Genomic DNA, 22,419 nt, shown 5'->3' with positions numbered 1-22,419 from the left:
GTGCATCCCAGATTCCCCCCACCCCCTGAGTGCATTCCAGATTCCCACCAACCCCAGGCCGTGCATCCCAGATTTCCCCACCCCCCGAGTGCATCCCAGATTCCCCCCCCCCCCCCCGAGTGCATCCCAGATTCCCCCCACCCCCCGAGTGCATCCCAGATTCCCCCACCCCCCCGTGTGCATCCCAGATTCCCATCAACCCCAGGCCGTGCATCCCAGATTCCCACCATCCCCTGAGTGCATTCCCAGATTCCCCCCACCCCCTGAGTGCATCCCAGATTCCCCCCACCCCCTGAGTGCATTCCCAGATTCCCCCCACCCCCTGAGTGCATCCCAGATTCCCCCCACCCCCCGAGTGCATCCCAGATTCCCCCACCCCCCCGTGTGCATCCCAGATTCCCATCAACCCCAGGCCGTGCATCCCAGATTCCCACCATCCCCTGAGTGCATTCCCAGATTCCCCCCACCCCCTGAGTGCATCCCAGATTCCCCCCACCCCCTGAGTGCATTCCCAGATTCCCCCCACCCCCTGAGTGCATCCCAGATTCCCCCCACCCCCTGAGTGCATCCCAGATTCCCCCCACCCCCTGAGTGCATCCCAGATTCCCCCCACCCACTGAGTGCATTCCCAGATTCCCCCCTCCCCGAGTGGATTCCCAGATTCCCACCACCCCCAGGCCATGCATCCTAGATTCCCCCTCCCCGAGTGCATCACAGATTCCCCCCCCCTCCCCGAGTGCATCCCAGATTCCCACCACCCCCCGAGTGAAAAAGATTTTCCTCAAATCCCCTCTAAACTTCTTGTCTTTCATCTTAAAATTATGTCCCCTTGTTATTGACCCTTCAACTAAGGGTTTCTATTCCCCCTGTCCATACCTCTAAATCTTATACAACTCAATCAGTTCCCCTCTCAGCCTTCTTTGCTCCAAAGAAAACAATCCGAGTTTATCCAGCTTCTCTTCATAGCTAAAATGCTCCATCCCAGGCAACATCTTGGTGAATCTCCTCTGCACCCTCTCTAGTGCAATCACATCCTTTCTATAGTGCGGTGACCAGAGCTCTAGAACTGAACACACTACTCCAGTTGTGGCCCAACCAAAGTCCTGTACAGCTCCAACATAACCTCCCGCTCTTATAATCTATGACAGATCGGCAATATTAAAATCACAGAATGAAACTACACAAAAGAATTCTACCTGTGCACTCTTTGAAACCCCACAATCAACATCCGGGGGGGGGGTTACCACTGATCAGAAACTGAACTGGACTAGCCACATTAATACTGTGGCTACCAGGAGAGGTCAAAGGCTAGGAATCCTGCGGAGAGTAACTCACTTCCTGACCCCCTGATGCACGATCAATGACCACTAAAGCGAGGTTGTAGTCCAGCTGAAGGCTTTAATAAGCTAGATGTTTCCCCCAGCAGCTCAGGTACAGAATGAAGGCTGCTGGGGCGGCACTGGTTCTTATACCCCGCCTAGCAGGGCGGAGCTATCATACATTCTAACCAATAGAAAGCATACAGTTTCCACCAATGGTGCTTTAGCCTATCAGGTACCGTAATACCTATAATACCACACTCCCCAAAGCCTGTCCACCATCTTCTACAAGGCACAAGTCAGGAGTGTAATGGAATACTCTCCACTTGACTGGATGAGTGCAGCTCCAACAACACTCAAGAAGCTCCATCCAGGAAAAGGCAGCCCCGCTTGATTGCTCCCCCTTCCACAAACATTCAAACCCTCCGCCATCAACGCACAGTAGCAGCCGTGTGTACCATCTACAAGATGCACTGCAGGAATTCACCAAGGTTCCTTAGACAACACCTTTCAAACCCACGACTACTACCATTTAGAAGGACAGGCAGCAGATACCTGGGAACCCCACCACGTGGAGGTTCCCCTCCAACTAACTCACCACCCTGACTTGGAAATATGTTGCTGGTCCTTCACTGTCACTGGGGCAACATCCTGGATCTCCTTCTCTAACAGCACATCACCTCAAGGACTGCAGCAGTTCAAAAAGGCAACTCACAACCATCTTCTGAAAGGCAACTAGGGACGGGCAATAAATGGTGACCTAAACAGCGGCTCCCACATCACATAAATGAATAAAAAAAGAAAGTTATACAATTAGCCCCATTCCCTTGCCCTCTCCCCATAGCCCTGTAAATTTTCCCTTTACAAGTGTATATCCAATACTCTTGAAAAATTTGAAGGTTTGTTGAAATACATGATGCATTCTATATATTTAAAGCTGCTTTGAATGAAGGATATTAACATCTTTCCCATATTTCCGATGAGAGATGGGAGAGTGAGACTAATAAATGGCTTGCCTTTTAGGTAACTATTTCATGCAATGATGATATGATAATATCCAGATTTGAGCGGCACAGTAGCACAGTGGTTAGCACTGTTGCTTCACAATGTCAGGGTCCCTCTGTGTACCCAAACAGGGGCTTTTCACAGTAACTACATTGCAGTGTTAACGTAAGTCTACTTGTGACAATAATAAAGGTTAATATTATTATTAGATTTAGCTCTGCGGAAGAACAATTTTGTACTCTGTTCCTTATTCCATCTAACACCCGTAGATATCCTCTCAATAAGCAAACATTAAAATCCCAATTGTGTTGCACGATACTGATGACTTACGTTCCCAAAAATTGTGATCGGTAGTTAAACAAATGTCATACAGGCTACAACCTCGTACAAACCTGTGTTTGATGCACTGCACAGTAATTTATGATCCTTCACAGTGCTGCTTTCAATAACCACATTAGAGCACATACTTCTATTGACCAAACTGATGGTGGTCTTGGATTGGTTATTACAGGTTTGCCTTGTATAGTTTCTGTTTTTCTTCATTAATGGCAGGAACTTCAATTTTTTTGTGAATTAGCTTCAGTAATAGTCAGTACCTGTGCACTGGATCACTAACCCCTCAACAATTGCAGTTGTGAAAATGCATGTGACCCGGCAACACTTTCATTAACAAACAAAATACTTGTGTAAAAAGTGCAAAGATTGTGAGTAAATTCACAAGACTATTTTGTTTTGGGTTCTACATGAATCTCATCTCCGTCTCGAATACTAAACGAGTGAAGAGCACGCGTGCTGAATCTCATTTCTTCAGGCCCAAAAGCCTTTACCATGTCTTGATCAATGTAGTATAGGCGCATGTTATTGGCCGGTAACTGCACGACAGTTCGAAGTTGCTTCTTCAGATCAGCCACTGTCTGATCGAGACGAATATTCATGACCTCAACTTTACCTTCAAAATGAACTTCAACCTTAACACGGCTCTGGGGTCGAAGGTCAACCACTGCTAATGGTTCCAGAACACCATATTGTGTGACCAGTTCATGGTATCTAGAAAATAAACATAAAGCAGTTAATTTCAGATGGTAAAAAACTTGTGTATTGTATGCAGTGTTCAGACTCAGTGGGATAATGCCCAAATGTTAGCACTGATTATTTTAGAACACAAAGGCTTCACCAAGGATTATTCACCCAGAGAAATTTTCTTCTTCAAATTCATTTTGCTGTACACTAAGTTCACATTCAGTTTACCAACCCTATTCACATTATTTGGGATCACGTACTGGATGAGTCTTTGGAGATGCAAATGTGATGATGGGAGCAAATTCAGCTAGACAATTTATTAGGTGCGTCGCAGGTACAAAAGTAATTAATAATGGATGGCCTGCTGTGCCTCGCCACTAAGTGAAGAAACTGACACTAGTAGGGTCTTAAAACTGGCAACCTTGGGACACAATCTGTGTCCTTGGAGAAGCAATACATTTACTGCAACTATCCTGCCTTCTCCCCGTACCCTGGATATTTTTCCTTTTCAGATAATCCAATTCCTTTTGAATGCCTTTATTGAACGTGTCTGCGTTACACACAGGCGTGCATTCTCGATTCTAACCACTCGCTGTGTGGAAACGTTTTCATGCCGCCTTTGTTTCTTTTGCCAATTTCATTCAATCTGTAATCTCTGGTTTTTGATCGTTCCACCAATTAGAACAGTTTCTCTATCTATTCTGCCCAGACCCTTCATCAATACCTCTATCAAATCTGAAGCAGATCTCAATTTAAATATGTCAGTTTTAACATTCATTTTAAAAAAAAGATTTAGGAGACAGCCCATGGATTATTTAGCTTCATAATTGGGATTTCAGAGGCAGGGTGATGCTTGGCTTCAGACTTGTGCATATTGCAGCATGTCTGCTCCATGTGCTCACAGGTCCCAGGTTCGATTCCAGCTTGGGTCATTGTCTGTGCGGAGTCTGCACGTCCTCCCCGTGTCTGCGTGGGTTTCCTCCGGGTGCTCCGGTTTCCTCCCACAGTCCAAAGATGTGCGGGTTAGGTGAATTGGCCAATGATAAATTGCCCTTAATGTCCAAATTGCCCTTGGTGTTGGGTGGAGGTGTTGAGTTTGGGTAGGGTGCTCTTTCCAAGAGCTGGTGCAGACTCAAGGGGCCGAATGGCCTCCTTCTGCACTGTAAATTCAATGATAATCTATGATTAATCTAGGACAAAGGTTCGGCACAACATAGTGGGCCGAAGGGCCTGTTCTGTGCTGTATTTTCTATGTTCTATGTTCTATGAGTCTGGCTATCTCCCTGCAATGCTGCATCTTTTCATTATAAAGGTCAAGTAAGATATAGTTTCCAGGGGTTGATCTGGACACGGTTTATCCATCAGTAACAGAGGAAAGTGCTTTGCCATACATACTTTAATTCATCAGTGGTACCTGCACCAGGGCACAAATAGCCAGACTGGCACCATGTTGTAACTAAGGTTTGGGTCAGGCCAGGCTGAGCTGGTCAGGTGGGGTCAGGGGTTGTTCAGACCAATTGAATAGCAGGAATCGACAGGCACATAATACAGCATGGAAGGGTTAATTCTATTCTGCATTCTGCAACGGGCAGGAGGGCACCTTTGGCATCTTGCCTTCTATTGTGCATTTGTGGTTAATTCATTAACTAAAATTAATATTAAAATCCTAATCTTTTGGGGGCTGAATGCTTAAATTATTTAATTTTCAATTGTACACTGGTCTCTATGAGGTATTCTTGAATGGCTCACTTTAAAAAAAGTACAGTTCTTGGACAATGCTGGTTTCGGGTAGTCAGATTTGAGGAACTGTACCTTTACTGTAATCACACAGAGGGTTGTTCACAAAATCAGAATGATCACAGCACAGGAGATAGCCATACTAGTTCTCTGAAGAAGCAATTCACCTAGTGTCACTCTCACGCCTTCTCTCTGTAGCCCTGAACATTTTTATTTTTAAAATAATAATTTAATTCTCTTTTGAATGTCTTTATTGAAGCTGCCTCCACCACTCTCAGGTTGTACATTCCACATCCTCACCGCTTGCTGTGTGAAAATGTTTTCATGTCGCCATTGCTTCTTTTGTTAATTACAATTGGGCAGCATGGTAGCACAGTGGTTAGCACAGTTGCTTCACAGCTCCAAGGGTCCCAGGTTCGATTCCCGGCTTGGGTCACTGTCTGTGTGGAGTCTCCCCGTGTCTGCGTGGGTTTCCTCCGGGTGCTCCGGTTTCCTCCCACAGTCCAAAGATGTGCAGGTTAGGTGGATTGGCCATGATAAATGGCCCTTCGTGTCCAAAAAGGTCAGGTGGGGTTACTGGGCTACAGAGATAGGGTGGAGGTGTGGGCTCTTTCCAAGGGCCGGTGCAGACTTGATGGGCCGAATGGCCTCCTTCTGCACTGCAAATTCTATGATTCTATGACATGAAATCTGTTCTCTGGTCTTTGCTCCTTCCACCAATAGGAGCAGTTTCTTGATCAACTCAAGAAAACAGACCTCAATGTAAATACATATTAGTTTCAGCATTCATTTTACCAAGAATATATTGATCTAGGAGACACTCCATCCATGGGCTATTCAGCTTAATACCTGGGCTTAGTTTATTATTTTGAGACTGGACAAACATAGATTTATATCCCTTGGAAATAAGAACGATAAAGGGAAATTGGATCAAGTTAGTTAAACTAACGGGGTGGGGGGGGGGGGGGGATTGCTAGAATAAGTTACAACAGCTCTTCCTGATGGTAGGGTATGGTAGGGTATGCAGCACAAGGGAAAACAATCTTAACATTTGAACTAAATAGCTCAGAAGGAAATCCAGCAAGAAGGCCTTCACCACAAAATACAAGGACTGAGAATGTGGTTGAACAGGAATGTGGAGGAAAGGCACATGGTTGAACAAGCACCTGAGACTGCCTTAGACAGTCTGAGCGTGAGCTGTGCAAGAGCACCTCACTGGCAAGAATTAATCAGCACTGTACACCAATACTAGTAGTTACAGACAGCCTCAAGTCACAGTTTCAGATACTATGTATACACCCACAGGAAGACAGGGAAACTCAGAGAAATAGTAATTAAGATGAAATGGGTCAATGTAGAATGCCAAAACAAATTGATTTGTGGTTTATGAAAGGAATATAATTTTAGTAACAAATTTTAACTGTCCAGACAGTAGCACAAACACTGATGATTAGTCCCCGAGTGAGAGAATGAAACATGGTCCATGAAGTTTTCAAATCTATTCCTGTCCACGAATAAGGCAATATGAGCAGTTCTGGGAGAATCAGGTTCACACAAAAGCTGGACAGAGAGCCGTTGTTTGAAAAGAACATTCCAGCACCTGAGAGAATCTCTGGAGATCTGAACCTGATCGGCTTCACTTTCACTCCAGCAGCACTTCACAAAGAGTTGGTACTAGTGAGAACCATTTGCAGATTTGCACAATATGAGCTTTCTTTCCAACTCAAAACGGAGATAATCAGGGTCTGAAATGATACCTCAGCAAGCAGTGATTTCCAATTCTGTTAATCAAACCTACTTTGTCCCTTGGCTGATTGCCACTTTCCCAGCCTGCTAGCTCAACACCAACATCCTCAAAGTGCAATGATCCTACCAGCACATTTTCTGAAGCTTATTCACTGAAATCAAAAAATCTTTTGTCTGTGATTTAAAGGATCACTTGAACCATATGAACATGAAAGACATTTAGCCCGACAAACACATGGGATTTAAATTGAATCAATCTTAATATCTAAACAAAAACACAGAAGTAGATGTAATGTTGTATACTCCAAAATTTGCAGAGAGAGCAGGGGCACATAGGACAGTGTGCACAAAATACAGACGTTACTATGCAAGGTGTCCTTGTTGGTGGAATGAGTGCTTCGCCCGTTTGTGTTAAAAGAGGACTAATAGTTCAAAATAAACAAGGTTCCAGGGAAAAGTGAGGCAAGAATGCTCTTAGTCTTATACCTATACCTTGGTTTAATGAATAGGATGCGATTGATAAAAAGCTCTCGTTTGGCAGAGAACAAAACAAAATCAGTTTGTGGCAAACACAGATCATACCATTCAGCCCAATGATGTCATGCTTTATAGATATTAACCCTACTACCCAGCAGCTCATTGTACATCCCTTCCTTTTAGAGATCAAATACAAGTTGCTCCTAATTATAGCATTGTTTAATGTCCTTGCGTCCATATCAAAACTTTATTAACTTTCAAACCGCGAGGTTTGCTAGTGTCACACGGGAGGGTTGAAACTAGTATGGCAGGGGGGTGGGCACGGGAGCAATAGGTCAGAAGGTGAGAGCATTGAGGGAGAACTAGGAAATAGGGACAGTGTGGCTCTGAGGCAGAGCAGACGGGGAGAAGTTGCTGAACACAGCGGGTCTGGTGGCCTGAAGTGCATATGTTTTAATGCAAGAGGTATTACGGGTGAGGCAGATGAACTTAGAGCTTGGATTAGTACTTGGAACTATGATGTTGTTGCCATTACAGAGACCTGGTTGAGAGATGGGCAGGATTGGCAGCTAAACGTTCCAGGATTTCGATGTTTCAGGCGGGATAGAGGGGGATGTAAAAGGGGTGGCGGAGTTGCGCTACTGGTTAGGGAGGATATCACAGCTGTACTACGGGAGGACACCTCAGAGGGCAGTGAGGCTATATGGGTAGAGATCAGGAATAAGAAGGGTGCAGTCACAATGTTGGGTGTTTAATACAGGCCTCCCAACAGCCAGCGGGAGATAGAGGAGCAGATAGGTAGACAGATTTTGGAAAAGAGTAAAAACAACAGTGTTGTGGTGATGGGAGACTTCAACTTCCCCAATATTGACTGGGACTCACTTAGTGCCAGGGGCTTAGACGGGGCAGAGTTTGTAAGGAGCATCCAGCAGGGCTTCTTAAAACAATATGTAGACAGTCCAACTAGGGAAGGGACGGTACTGGACCTGGTATTGGGGAATGAGCCCGGCCAGGTGGTAGAAGTTTCAGTAGGGGAGCATTTTGGTAACTGTGACCACAATTCAGTAAGTTTTAAAGTGCTGGTGGACAAGGATAAGAGTGGTCCTAGGGTGAATGTGCTAAATTGGGGGAAGGCTAATTATAACAATATTAGGCGGGAACTAAAGAACCTAGATTGGGGGCGGATGTTTGAGGGCAAATCAACATCTGACATGTGGGAGGCTTTCAAGTGTCAGTTGAAAGGAATTCAGGCCCGGCATGTTCCTGTGAGGAAGAAGGATAAATACGGCAATTTTCAGGAACCTTGGACAATGAGAGATATTGTAGACCTCGTCAAAAAGAAAAAGGAGGCATTTGTTAGGCTAAAAGGCTGGGAACAGACGACGCCTGTGTGGAATATAAGGAAGGTAGGTAGGAACTTCAGCAAGGATTCAGGAGGGCTAGAAGGGGTCATGAAAAGTCATTGGCAAATAGGGTTAAGGAAAATCCCAAGGCTTTTTATACGTACATAAAAAGCAAGAGGGTAGCCAGGGAAAGGGTTGGCCCACTGAAAGATAGGCAAGGGAATCTATGTGTGGAGCCAGAGGAAATGGGCGAGGTACTAAATGAATACTTTGCATCAGTATTCACCAAAGAGAAGGAATTGGTAGATGTTGAGTCTGGAGAAGGGTGTGTAGCTAGCCTGGGTCACATTGAGATCCAAAAAGATGAGGTGTTGGGCATCTTAAAAAATATTAAGGTAAATAAGTCCCCAGGGCCTGATGGGATCTACCCCAGAATACTGAAGGAGGCTGGAGAGGAAATTGCTGAGGCCTTGACAGAAATCTTTGGATCCTCACTGTCTTCAGGTGATGTCCCGGAGTACTGGAGAATAGCCAATGTTATTCCTCTGTTTAAGAAGGGTAGCAAGGATAATTCAGGGAACTACAGGCCGGTGAGCCTTACTTCAGTGGTAGGGAAATTACTGGAGAGAATTCTTTGAGACAGGATCCACTCCCATTTGGAAGCAAATGGACGTATTAGTGAGAGGCAGCACGGTTTTGTGAAGGGAAGGTCGTGTCTCACTAACTTGATAGAGTTTTTCGAGGAGGTCACAAAGATGATTGATGCAGGTAGGGCAGTGGATGTTGTCTATATGGACTTCAGTAAGGCCTTTGACAAGGTCCCTCATGGTAGACTAGTACAAAAGGTGAAATCACATGGGATCAGGGGTGAGCTGGCAAGGTGGATACAGAACTGGCCAGGTCATAGAAGGCAGAGAGTAGCAATGGAAGGATGCTTTTCTAATTGGAGGGCTGTGACCAGTGGTGTTCCGCAGGTATCAGTGCTGGGACCGTTGCTGTTTGTAGTATATATAAATGATTTGGAGGAAAATGTAACTGGTCTGATTAGTAAGTTAGCAGACAACACAAAGGTTGGTGGAATTGCGGATAGCGATGAGGACTGTCAGAGGAAAAAGCAGGATTTAGATTGTTTGGAGACTTGGGCGGAGAGATGGCAGATGGAGTTTAATCTGGACAAATGTGAGGTAATGCATTTTGGAAGGTCTAATGCAGGTAGGGAATATACAGTGAATGGTAGAGTATTGAAAGTCAGAGAGATCTAGGTGTACAGGTCCACAGGTCACTGAAAGGGGCAACACAGGTGGAGAAGGTAGTCAAGAAGGCATATGGCATGCTTGCCTTCATTGGCCGGGGCATTGAGTATAAGAATTGGCAAGTCATGTTGCAGCTGCATAGAACCTTAGTTAGGCCATACTTGGAGTATAGTGTTCAATTCTGGTTGCCACACTACCAGAAGGATGTGGAGGCTTTAGAGAGGGTGCAGAAGAGATTTACCAGAATGTTGCCTGGTATGGAGGGCATTAGCTATGAGGAGCGGTTGAATAAACTCGGTTTGTTCTCACTGGAATGACGGAGGTTGAGGGGCGACCTGATAGAGGTATACAAAATTATGAGGGGCATGGACAGAGTGGATAGTCAGAGGCTTTTCCCCAGGGTAGAGGGGTCAATTACTAGGGGGCATAGGTTTAAAGTGAGAGGGGCAAGGTTTAGAGTAGATGTACGAGGCAAGATTTTTCCACAGAGGGTAGTGGGTGCCTGGAACTCGCTACCGGAGGAGGTGGTGGAAGCAGGGACGATAGTGACATTTAAGGGGCATCTTGACAAATACATGAATAGGATGGGAATAGAGGGATATGGACCCAGGAAGTGCAGAAGATTGTAGTTTAGTCGGGCAGCATGGTCGGCACGGGCTTGGAGGGCCGAAGGGCCTGTTCCTGTGCTGTACATTTCTTTGTTCTTTGTTCATGAGAAAGATCAGCCAAACTGCCGACCTTATTCCTGATTTTATAAATTTTGACTTGAGGAACCGGAGAATTGAACCATTTATTATAACGAACAAGTCACCTCGATCAACTTTCACTTCTCTTCAGGATCTCAAAAAACTCTAGCTGATTTAAGTGGTCTTTTTTCCCCACAGATAAAATGACAATGCTCCAACATCAAGATCCAGCTAAACGTCTGTGATATCAAGGACAGAATCAAAGTTGGTTATAAGGGTTGTTGAGATCAAATGGTTGATTCAATCCAATGTTAGGTATTAATGTTAAATTGATACACAGGTGCTTTGGAAGCAGGATAAATTCCTCCAGATTATCTCTTCTGGAAATGATCCCTATGGATATAGGGCTTCCTTGATAGATTAGATACATTCAAGCTCCACGACAATACAAGTAAGTGGTCTTCAGGTAGGAACAAGCTTAATATGATTTTTAAAATTCAGAACATACATGGGAATAAACCAAGCTCATGAGTAGGTAATAACACCCGATCCTCTTCCAGACTCTGTAAAGTTGGTGAAGACCACCTTCTCTAGCACGAGTAACCTAATTTAAAGTAGATTTAGATGGAATCCTCAATATCTGACCACCAAGATAACATCTGCTCAATTGATGGTTGATCTATATCAGAGATGGAAATAATTTACTATGATGTTAAAGAATACCGTGATAGGGGGAGGGTAAAGGGGGCTGAGGTTCCTGGAGTAGGATATCGGCTGAGGCTATAATAAAAATGCTACTACTTCATGCTCTTTTTTACAGTACAAGTCTCCATTCATTCTGCAAGTGCAACATTGAACATTTGGGGTGGGATTTTCTGGCCGTACCCGCCCAGAGATTGGAAATTCCCGCCCGAGGTCAATGGACCGTTACATGGTCCGCATCCCGCCCGTGTCGTTCTTGCGGAAGGCGGGGGGGGGGGGGGGGGGGGGGACGACCCAGCCCCAGCCCCTGGTAACTGGTCACTTTAGTTCTCCTGCCTCAATCACACTCTGACCTTGGCCTCCGAGGTTTTACCAATGAAATGCAACATACTCAAGGAGCAATGACCCAGTTTTTTACCGAGGCACTTTACAGCATTCCAAGACTCAACATTCATTTAAATAATTTTAGATCATAACCACTGCCCTCAAATTTTCCAACAGAGATTAGTAATTGTTCTATTGCCATTTAAATCTCCCCTAAATATAGGGGGGGATGTCAGAGGTAGGTTCTTTACCCAGAGAATAGTGGTGGCATGGAATGCACTGCGTGTGGAAGTAGTTGAGTCGGAAACATTAGGGACCTTCAAGCAGCTATTGGATAGGTACATGGATTACGGTAGAATGATATAGTGTAGATTAATTTCTTCTTAAGGGACTTCCGGGTGTGGCTATGCAGAGCTAAGTCGCATGTTTGGCAGCTCCCGCTTGGAACGGACTTTTGGGCTCTGTACAGGGCCCCCAATGGCATTTTGTCGACATTTCCCGGTGTGGGAAGAAGACTGTGACATTCCCCCGACAGTGTCCCCCAGGAATGGTATGTCTCTTGGTTACCAGACCCGGCAGAAACAGTAAAAGATTTGGCTGTAGCTGCAGGATAGACAAAATCCTCTTCCAGCATGCAGGCGGGGGAAGGGCAAGCTCAAAGGCTGCAAGCTGACTTGAGGGCCTTTATTAAAGGTGAATTCTAGCAGTAGAGGGAACAACTGTGAAAAGATCTACCAAGGCCATTGAAGAAGCGGGGACGAGGCTTCCGGTGGCAGCCATGGAGGAGTAGGTCGCGCATTCGGCAGCTCCTGTCTGGAACGGACTCCCAGACCTTTTTCAGGAGTTTCCACAGACTTTTGGGGGCAGATTGGTGAAGCGAACACTGCCAAAAGGATTCCCTCTTGAGACTTCCGGTTGCGGCTATGCGGAGCTAATTCGCACATTCGGCGGCTCCCGCAAAAACGGACTTTTGGGCTCTTTTCAGGGCCCCCAAGGGCACTTTTTCGATGTTTCCCTGTGTGGGAAGGAGTTAATAATAGCTCTCCGTCAGTATATGGCTTTAACTAGGAGCGGGGCGACAAAAAAAGGTGGCGGTGGACCCGAAGAAGGGAGGGAAGGACAAAATGGCGGCGGGCGGAGACCAGGCAGCGTGGAGGCAGTGGGCGGAGGAGCAACAGGAGGGTATCCAGCGCTGCCTCAGAGAGATTAAAACGGACCTGCTAGAGCCGATGAAGGCTTCTATTGATAAGCTGCTGGAGACACAGACGGCCCAGGGGGCTGGCGATCCGAGAGGCTCAACAAAAGATCTCTGACAATGAGGACGAGATCTTCGGCCTGGTGATAAAGGTGGAGGCGCACGAGGCGCTCCACAAGAAATGGCAGGAGCGGTTCGAGGAGATGGAGAGTCGGTCGAGGCGGAAGAATCTGCGGATTCTGGGCCTCCCGGAAGGGCTGGAGGGGCCGGACGTGGGGGCCTATGTGGTCACCATGTTAAACTCGCTGATGGGAGCGGGGTCCTTCCAGGGACCCCTGGAGCTGGAAGGGGCCCATAGAGTGTTGGCGAGGAGGCCCAAGGCTAACGAGCCTCCGCGGGCGGTGCTGGTGCGGTTCCATCGGTTCGTCGATCGGGAGTGTGTGCTCAGGTGGGCCAAGAAGGAGAGGAGCAGCATGTGGGAGAACGCGGAGGTTTGGATATATCAGGACTGGAGTGCGGAGGTGGCGAAGAGGAGGGCCGGGTACAATCGAGCGAAGGCGGTGCTGCACAGGAAGGGGGTGAAGTTTGGCATGTTGCAGCCAGCGCGACTGTGGGTTACCTACAAGGACCGGCACCATTATTTTGAGTCTCCGGAGGAGGCGTGGGCCTTTGTTCAGGCCGAGAAGCTGGACACAGACTGAGGGTCGGGATGGGCGATTGGGGACTGCGGTGGATATGTTATGCCTATTTTGTGTTTGGTGGGGGGGGGGGGGGGGTGCTTTTGCATTGTTTTGGGTTTCTTTTTCTCTGTGTTTTTCTCTTTCGGGTTGGGGAGGGTGGATGGGGTGGGTTGGGCACTGTTTTGGTTGGTGGCGGGGCCTGGTAGGTGGAGAGCGCGGGCTTTTTTCCCGCGCCGAAGACTGGGGGGGACCGGGCCGGGGCGGGGAAGCGTGGATTGTTTCCCGCGCTTAGAGCAGAGGGGGGAGAGGGAGAGCCTGTGGATGGGGAGCGGGAGAGGAGGGTGTGCCACACAATGGGAGGAGTCGAGAGTGGCCGGGGTCAGCAGGAGTCAGCTGACTTGTGGAAGTGCAATGGGGGGAGTAAACCAGCTAGGATGCGTCCTAGCCGGGGTGGAGGGGGGAGGGGGGGGGGGGGGGGGAATCGAGTTGCTGCAGCTAAGGTCAAGGAGGAGCTGGAGCGAGTGGGGGGGGGGGGTCGAGACGGGGGTATGCCGCTGTGGGGAACGGGCCGGGTGTGGGGTGCGGGCGCGTGGCTGGCTGAGGAGGGGTCATGGCTAGTCGGTGGGGGAGGGGGGCGGGTAGCCCCCTGATCCGGCTGATAACCTGGAATGTAAGGGGACTGAATGGGCCGGTTAAGTGGGCCCGCGTGTTCGCGCACCTGAAGGGGCTCAAGGCGGATGTGGTTATGCTCCAGGAGACACACCTGAAGGTGGCAGACCAGGTAAGACTGAGGAAAGGGTGGTAGGTCAGGTGTTTCACTCGGGGCTAGATGCCAAAAATCAAGAGGTGGCGATCTTGGTGGGAAAGAAGGTGTCATTCGAGGCGTCGAGCATTGTGGCAGATAATGGCGGTAGGTACGTAATGGTAAGTGGTAAGTTGCAGGGAGAGAGGGTGGTACTGGTCAATGTGTATGCTCCGAACTGGGTCGATGCGGGTTTTATGCGGCGTATGTTGGGTCGGATCCCAGACTTGGAAAGTGGGGGGCCTGATAATGGGGGGAGACTTGAACACGGTGTTGGATCCGGCACTGGATCGCTCCAGGTCTAGGACGGGTAGGAAGCCGGCGGAGGCTAGAGTGCTGAGGGGATTTATGGACCAAATGGGAGGGGTGGACCCTTGGAGATTTGCAAGGCCGGGGGCTAGGGCATTTTCATTCTTCTCACATGTCCATAAGGCTTATTCTCGAATCGACTTTTTCATTTTGAGTAGAGCGCTGATAGCGAGAGTAGAGGATACCGAGTATTCGGCAATAGCCATTTCGGACCACGCCCTGCATTGGGTGGACTTGGAGATGGGGGAGGAGAGGGACCAGCGCCCGCTGTGGCGCTTGGAGGTGGGGCTGTTGGCGGACGAGGAGGTGAGCGAGCGGGTCCGAGGAAGCATAGAGAGGTACTTGGAGACCAACGACAATGGGGAGATCCGAGTGGGGATGGTATGGGAGACACTGAAGGCGGTGGTGAGGGGAGAGCTGATCTCCATTAGGGCCCACAAGAAGCGGAGCTGGGGCAGGGTTAGGGTTAGGAGCAGGGGGAGAGGGAGAGGTTGGTGGGGGAGATGGTGAGGGTAGACAGGAGGTATGCGGAAGAGCCTGAGGAAGGATTGTTGAGGAAGAGGCGCAGCCTCCAGGCCGAATTCGACCTGGTGAACACCAGGAAGACGGAGGTGCAGTGGAGGAAGGCCCAGGGGGCGGTCTACGAGTATGGGGAAAAGGCAAGCCAGATGCTGGCGCATCAGCTTCGGAAGCGGGACGCAGCTAGGGAGATCGGGGGAGTTAAGAACAGGGGAGGGAGCATGGTGCGGAGTGGGGTTGGCATCAATGGGGTCTTCAGGGACTTCTACGAGGAATTGTACCGATCCGAGCCCCCACGGGAGGAGGGAGGGATGGGCCGTTTCCTGGACCAATTGAGGTTTCCAAAGGTGGAAGAGGGACTGGTGGCGGGACTGGGGGCCCAGATTGGGCTGGAGGAGCTGATCAAAGGGATAGGGAGCATGCAGGCGGGGAAGGCACCGGGGCCGGACGGTTTCCCGGTTGAGTTCTATAAAAAATATATGGACCTGGTAGGCCCGCTGTTAGTTAGGACCTTCAATGAGGCAAGGGAGCGGGGGCGCTTTACCCCCGACGATGTCCCGGGCATTGATCTCCTTGATTCTGAAGCGGGACAAGGATCCCCTGCAATGTGGGTCTTGCAGACCGATTTCCTTGCTAAATGTAGATGCCAAGGTGCTGGCGAAGGTCTTAGCCACGAGGATTGTGTGCCGCAGATCATCCATGAAGACCAGACGGGGTTTGTGAAGGGGAGACAGTTGAACGCGAATGTGCGGAGGCTTTTGAACGTTATCATGATGCCGGCGAGGGAGGGGCAGGCAGAGATAGTGGTGGCGATGGACGCTGAGAAAGCCTTCGATAGGGTAGAGTGGAGGTACTTGCGGGAGGTGCTGAAGAGGTTCGGGTTTGGGGAGGGGTTTGTCAAGTGGGTTAGGCTGTTGTATGAGGTCCCGATGGCGAGTGTGGCCACAAATAGGAGGAGGTCCGAGTACTTTTGGTTGCACCGAGGGACGAGACAGGGTTGTTCCCTGTCCCCCCTGCTCTTTGCACTGGCGATTGAACCCCTGGCTATGGCACTGAGAGAGTCGAGGAACTGGAGGGGGTTGGTGCGGGGTGGGGAGGAGCATAGGGTGTCGCTTTATGCGGACGACCTGCTGCTGTATGTGGCGGACCCGGTGGGAGGAATGCCAGAGGTAATGAGGATCCTTAGGGAATTCGGGGACTTTTCGGGGTACAAGCTCAATATGGGGAAGAGCGAGCTGTTCGTAGTTCAGCTAGGGGACCAGGAGAGGGAGATTGGTGAGCTCCCACTAAAAAGGGCAGAGAGGAGCTTCAGATATTTGGGGGTCCAGGTGGCCAGGAGCTGGGGGGCCCTGCATAGGCTTAACTTTACAAGGCTGGTGGAGCAAATGGAGGAGTTCAAGAGGTGGGATGCGTTGCCGCTGTCCTTGGCGGGTAGGGTGCAGTCAATCAAAATGACGGTGCTCCCAAGGATTTTGTTCCTGTTCCAGTGCCTCCCCGTGTTTATCCCGTAGGCTTTTTTCAAGCGGGTTAACAGGAGTATAATGGGGTTTGTGTGGGCACGAGGGACTCAGAGGGTGCGAAGGGTGTTCCTGGAGCAGAGTAGAGATAGGGGGGGGCCTGGCGCTGCCCAACCTCTGTGGGTACTACTGGGCCGACAATGCGACGATGGTGCGCAAGTGGGTGATGGAGGGGGAGGGGGCTTCATGGAAGAGGCTGGAGATGGCGTCCTGTGTGGGTAAGAGTCTGGGGGCGCTGGCAACGGCGCCACTGCCGCTCCCTCCAAAGAGGTATACCACGAGCCCGGCGGTGGTGGCGGCCCTCAAAATTTGGGGGCAGTGGAGGCGGCATAGGGGGGAAGTTGGGGCCTCGGCGTGGACCCCATTATGGGGGAACCACCGGTTCGCCCCAGGAAGAACAGGTGGAGGGTTTTCGGGGTGGCACAGGACAGGGATACGAGAGTTGGGGGACCTGTTTGTGGACGGGAAGTTCGCGAGCTTGGGTGAGCTGGAGGAGAAGTACGGGCTCCCCCCGGGGAACACCTTCAGGTACTTACAGGTAAGGGCGTTTGCCAGACGGCAGGTGCCGGAATTCCCACGGCTACTGCCACACACAGTACAGGACAGGGTGCTCTCGGGGGGCGGGGGGGGGGGGGGGGGGGGGGGGGGGGAGAGTGTGGAAGATCTCGGAAACTTACCAGGTGATGCAGGAGGAGGAGGCCTCGGTGGTGGAGTTGAAAGGTTTGAAAGGTAAGTGGGAGGAGGAGTTGGGAGAGGAGATCGAAGAGGGGACGTGGGCAGATGCCCTAGGGAGGGCTCAGCCTCATACAGTTTAAGGTGCTGCACAGGGCACACATGACCGGGACAAGGATGAGCTGGTTCTTTGGGGGTGAGGACAGGTGTGTTAGGTGCTCAGGGAGTCCAGCAAATCACACCCATATGTTCTGGGCATGCCCAGCACTGGAGGAATTTTGGATGGGCGTAGCGAGGACGGTGTCGAGGGTGGTAGGATCCAGGGTCAAACTGGGCTGGGGGCTCACAATATTTGGGGTGGCAGAGGAGCCGGGAGTGCAGGAGGCGAAAGAGGCCGGAATTCTGGCCTTTGCGTCCTGGTAGCCCGGCAAAGGATTCTCCTTCAGTGGAAAGATGCGAGGCCCCCAAGCTTGGAATCCTGGATCAACGATATGGCAGGGTTCATTAAATTGGAGAGGGTGAAATTCGCCTTGAGAGGGTCGTACAAGGGTTCTTTAGGCGGTGGCAACCGTTCTTAGACTTTCTGGCAGAACGATAGACATTGGTCAATGGCAGCAGCAGCTTGGGGGGGGGGGGGTTACTTTATTTTTGTTTATGTTATTTACACTGGAGGGTCTGAGGGGGTGTATACACCTGTTGTGTTAAGTCGGGGTGTTAATGTTAATTTATGATTTATGTACCGGGGGGGGGGAGGGGTTTGGGGGGTTGCTTTTTTAGATTGTGTTTTGTACTTAACCCTGTTGGGTTCTTTTTTCTTTCTCATTTTGTTATTGATATTTTATGAAAACCTTTAATAAAAATTATTTTTAAAAAGAAATTTGTTCTTAAGGGCAGCACGGTAGCATTGTGGATAGCACAATTGCTTCACAGCTCCAGGGTCCCAGGTTCGATTCTGGCTTGGGTCACTGTCTGTGCGGAGTCTGCACATCCTCCCCGTGTCTGCGTGGGTTTCCTCCGGGTGCTCCGGTTTCCTCCCACAGTCCAAAGATGTGCAGGTTAGGTGGATTGGCCATGATAAATTGCCCTTAGTGTCCAAAATTGCCCTTAGTGTTGGGTGAGAGTGTTGACCTTGGGTAGGGTGCTCTTTCCAAGAGCTGGTGCAGACTCAATGGGCCGAAAGGCCTCCTTCTGCACTGTAAATTCTATGATAATCTATGATTAATCTAGGACAAAGGTTCGGCACAACATCGTGGGCCGAAGGGTCTGTTCTGTGCTGTATTTTTCTATGTTCTATGTTCTAAATCTATCTTTTATTGTTTTATTTCCATTACCATTTCCTTTGATTTGCACCATCATCAATTCTGTCAACTAATCTCTCCTCCAATATCTCAGATCTTGCCCCTCTCTCTACTTCCACAAAACATGTTAAATCTCAAATATTTTACATTTCTGCTGAAAGATTATTGACCTGAAACATTGGACCATAACCTCCAGCTACAAAGCGATGGCCTGCTGGAAATAAAGGACTTTAAAGCGCATTTACCTGCAATCTCTGATGGTCAGAGTTGGTTGAGGCCTGCATTGAAAGGGTTCCCGCAGGTCCCAGTGTTGTTCAGCAGCTTCTGATTCAGGGAGGTCATGTCCCCTTTTATTGCCCCCAGCTGCTGTAAAGCAGGTAGGTTTACAAAGGCCCAGTTAAATTGACGTGCCAGGGAGAAGGTAAGCGCCCTCGGTACGTGGATGGAATTTGGTTTGGTTGAGTGATCGGAGATCGGCTGTTGGGAGGTGGATGGAGGGCCGGGGAGGAAAGAGGTGGTGGGTCGGAGGTTACTGGTGTGTCTGCTGGATATCAGGGAGGGGTCAGACAATGAGGAGGGGGCAGGGGCTCTGGGGATGGGATGTGAATCGGGTTGGGGGGTGGGGTCCAGCGAGGATGTGTCAGGGATGAGATTCAGCCTCATGGGTTGGGGATGGGGAAGTCCCATGGAGGGTTGGGGGAATCCACTGGGTTGGGCAGGGGAGGGGGAGTCTACTGGGTTGGGGGGGGGGGGGGTTGGGGCAGTTCACTGTGTTGGGGGGGGGGGGTCAGGGAAGCCTGCACAGGGTTTGCTCTGAGTCTACGATATTTATGCAGGCGTTAGAAGAGGTTTTTTATTGTAACTCTGGCACAACAATCTGAAGTTTGTGATTTAAAATCAGGGGAAGTTAGCGCGTCAAAACAATTGCTGTGCAAATGCTTACCTGGGAAGTTCGAAGAGGAATTCCCCAGCACATGTTTGGGGCACTCCCCCAAATCCGCTACCTGGGAGGTTTTGGCCCATTAACTTACTGTCTTCAGCGGCTGCCTGGCCTGTTAAACATTTCCATATTTTCAGTAAATTTGAAAATAGGCTAATAAGTACCTTTAAAATGAAAAATAATTGCAACGGGCAGGGAAATGTATGGACAATAGAAAGACCCAGAAGAGCTAGCAGCAGCAAAAATGCAAAGGAAAATGTTTTCTTCGTGTGCCCCCACAGCCTGGCTTTCTGATAGAGTGCAGACTCTGCTCAGCCTCCAGTTTGCACAAAATTCAACTCCTGTTATCTTTGCTTAAATAACACTAGTCATTAATTACGTGTCACAATTTTGTTTTGCATCATTGACGCATCTTGGTCCCCTAATTAGTCAAAATCTTTTACTTCTTTTCACAAAAAATCCTAGCCGAAACATATCAACAGCTATCAAAAGTTTAATAAAGCAGCTTTCACAAAGAGCAGGGATCCTACCAATAGTTACACACCATTTAACATACATTTACTGTCAAGGACCAAGAAAAACGGAGTCACATTCCTAAGGTTAAATGTCAGAAGATGATGACATGCTGATTGACATTCGTATTTGACAATGAATTGTTCCTTTGTGCAGTTTACTAACAGTCAGTAGCTGCAAAGTCAGGATACATTACTTCAGCCAATTACAGTGCAATTCTACTCAATGACAAGGCAAATAAGGCACAGACTTCGAAGATTTGGAAATGTTTGCACCATATTAAAAAACTGTTACTTTTTATAAAATATTTATTTTCCTGGGCTTAAGCTAGAAATTATTGAGAGATGGTGGTTACCCAAGTACAAGAATCAGACACTGTCAGACCTGCTGAGATTGTCCAGCGTTTTCTGTTTTGTTTCAGATTCCAGCATCCGCAGTAATTTGCTTTTACACAAGAATCAGTTGTTACTGTCAAGTTATACAGTTCTTTGTGAGTTTGATCTAAATTAGCACCATCATTCACCATCTGCCTCAGTCTGATTTATTAATGTAATCACAGAATTGCCCCGGTACAGGAGTAGGCCATTTCATCCAACATGTCTGCATCGACTCTCCAAACGAGCATTATGGTTGGTGCCATTTCCCTGTACTTCTGCACATTGTTTCTATTCAAATAATCATCTAATACCCTCTTGAATGCCTCGTTTAAACTTGCTTCCACCACACTTCCAGGCTGCGCGATCCAAACCTGAACCACTCATTGTGTGAACAGGTTTTCCTCACATCACATTTGCTTCTTTTGCAAATCACCTTAAATCTGTGCCCTTTCGTTCTGGATCCTTTTACGAGGGGGATCAGTTTCTCCATAACTACCCGGTCCAACCTCCTCGTGATTCTGAATATCTCTATCAAATCTCCTCTCAGCCAAGAACACTCCCAACCTCTCCAATCTATCCTCATTACTGAAGCTTATCATCCCTAGAACCATTCTTGTAAACCTCTTCTGCACCTCCTTGCTCTTGTACTCTATGCCCCATTAATAAAGCCCAGATACTATCTGTTTTATTAACTGCTCTCTCCACCTGTCCTGCTACCTTCAATGATCTTTGCACAGCTACACCCAGGTCCCCCTGCTCCTGCATCTCTTTTAGAATTTTACCTTCTTTTATGTTGTCTCCCCATGTTCTTCCTATCAAAATGCATCACCTCACACTTCTCTGCATTGAACTTCATCTGCCACCTCTCTGCCCACACTACCAAATTGTCTATGTTTACCCTGTTCACACCCCTCATAATCTTAGACACCTCAATCATATTTCCCCTCGAAAGAAAACAATCCCAGTCTATCCAGTCTCTCCTTATAGCTCAGATGCTCCATCCCAGGAAACATCCTGGTGAATCTCCTCTGCACCTCCTCCAGTGCAATCACCTCCTTCCTATATGAAGGGAATAGATAGGATAGATGCGGGCAGGTTGTTTCCACTGGCGGGTTAAAGCAGAACTAGGGGGCATAGCCTCAAAATAAGGGGAAGGAGACTTAGGACGGAGCTGAGGAGGAACTTCTTCGCCCAAAGGGTTGTGAATCTATGGAATTCCTTGCCCAGTGACGCAGTTGAGGCTCCTTCATTAAATGTTTTTAAGATAAAGAAAGATATTTTTTTGAAGAATAAAGGGATTAAGGGTTATGGTGTTCGGGCCGGAAAGTGGAGCCGAGTCCACAAAAGATCAGCCATAGAACATAGAACAGTACAGCACAGAACAGGCTCTTCGGCCCTCTATGTTCATGGCGGAGCAGGCTCGAGGGGCCAGATGGCCGACTCCTGCTCCTCGTTCTTATGTTCTTATATCACAGGACTTTGCAAGCAGTAAGCAATATAGAATTTAAATTAGATGAATGGAATAACTAAGGTGACTTGAAATGATGATAGCCACATCGTTGCCGTTGGGATTAGGGACATAACAACAAAAACTTATATTTATATGGTACCTTCAGCATAATGAAACATCCTAAGGCACTTTACAAGTGCAGCATAAACAAAGTAGGACACCGAGTCACATAAGATATAAGATAAGATGACCAAAAGCTTGGGCAAAGAGGTGGGTTTTAAGGAGTGCCTTAAAGAAAAAAGGTGAGACAGAGAGGTGGTGATTTGTAGAGAAACATTGCCAGTGCTTAGGGCCCAGGTAACTGAAGGCATGGCCACCATGGTGGGGCAATTAAAAGCAGGTTACTCAAAAAAACAGAATTAGATTAACACAGGTACCTTGGGGTTTGAGAGGCAGGAGGGAGAGGCTGGGAAAGGCCATGGAGAGATTAGAAAACAAGGAGGAGAATCTTTAAATCAAAACATCATTTGGCAGT

The 22,419-nt window shown here is 48.4% G+C and overlaps 1 protein-coding gene across 1 annotated transcript in view; it reads right to left on the bottom strand.

Moving 5' to 3' along the window:
* Positions 1 to 3,006: 3,006 nt before the first annotated feature.
* The window catches only part of LOC140398080 (tubulin-specific chaperone cofactor E-like protein), a 93,383-nt gene continuing 73,970 nt past the window's right edge, over positions 3,007 to 22,419 (bottom strand). Inside the window, exon 8 of the mRNA XM_072486288.1 lies at positions 3,007 to 3,371. Coding sequence (XP_072342389.1) covers positions 3,047 to 3,371 — 325 coding nt within the window. The 3' untranslated portion in view covers positions 3,007 to 3,046. The remainder of the gene's footprint in view (positions 3,372 to 22,419) is intronic.

This window comes from Scyliorhinus torazame, chromosome 21 (genome assembly GCF_047496885.1).
Source record: "Scyliorhinus torazame isolate Kashiwa2021f chromosome 21, sScyTor2.1, whole genome shotgun sequence".
NCBI lineage: Eukaryota > Metazoa > Chordata > Chondrichthyes > Carcharhiniformes > Scyliorhinidae > Scyliorhinus > Scyliorhinus torazame.
This window is presented reverse-complemented; position numbering and strand designations above follow the sequence as displayed.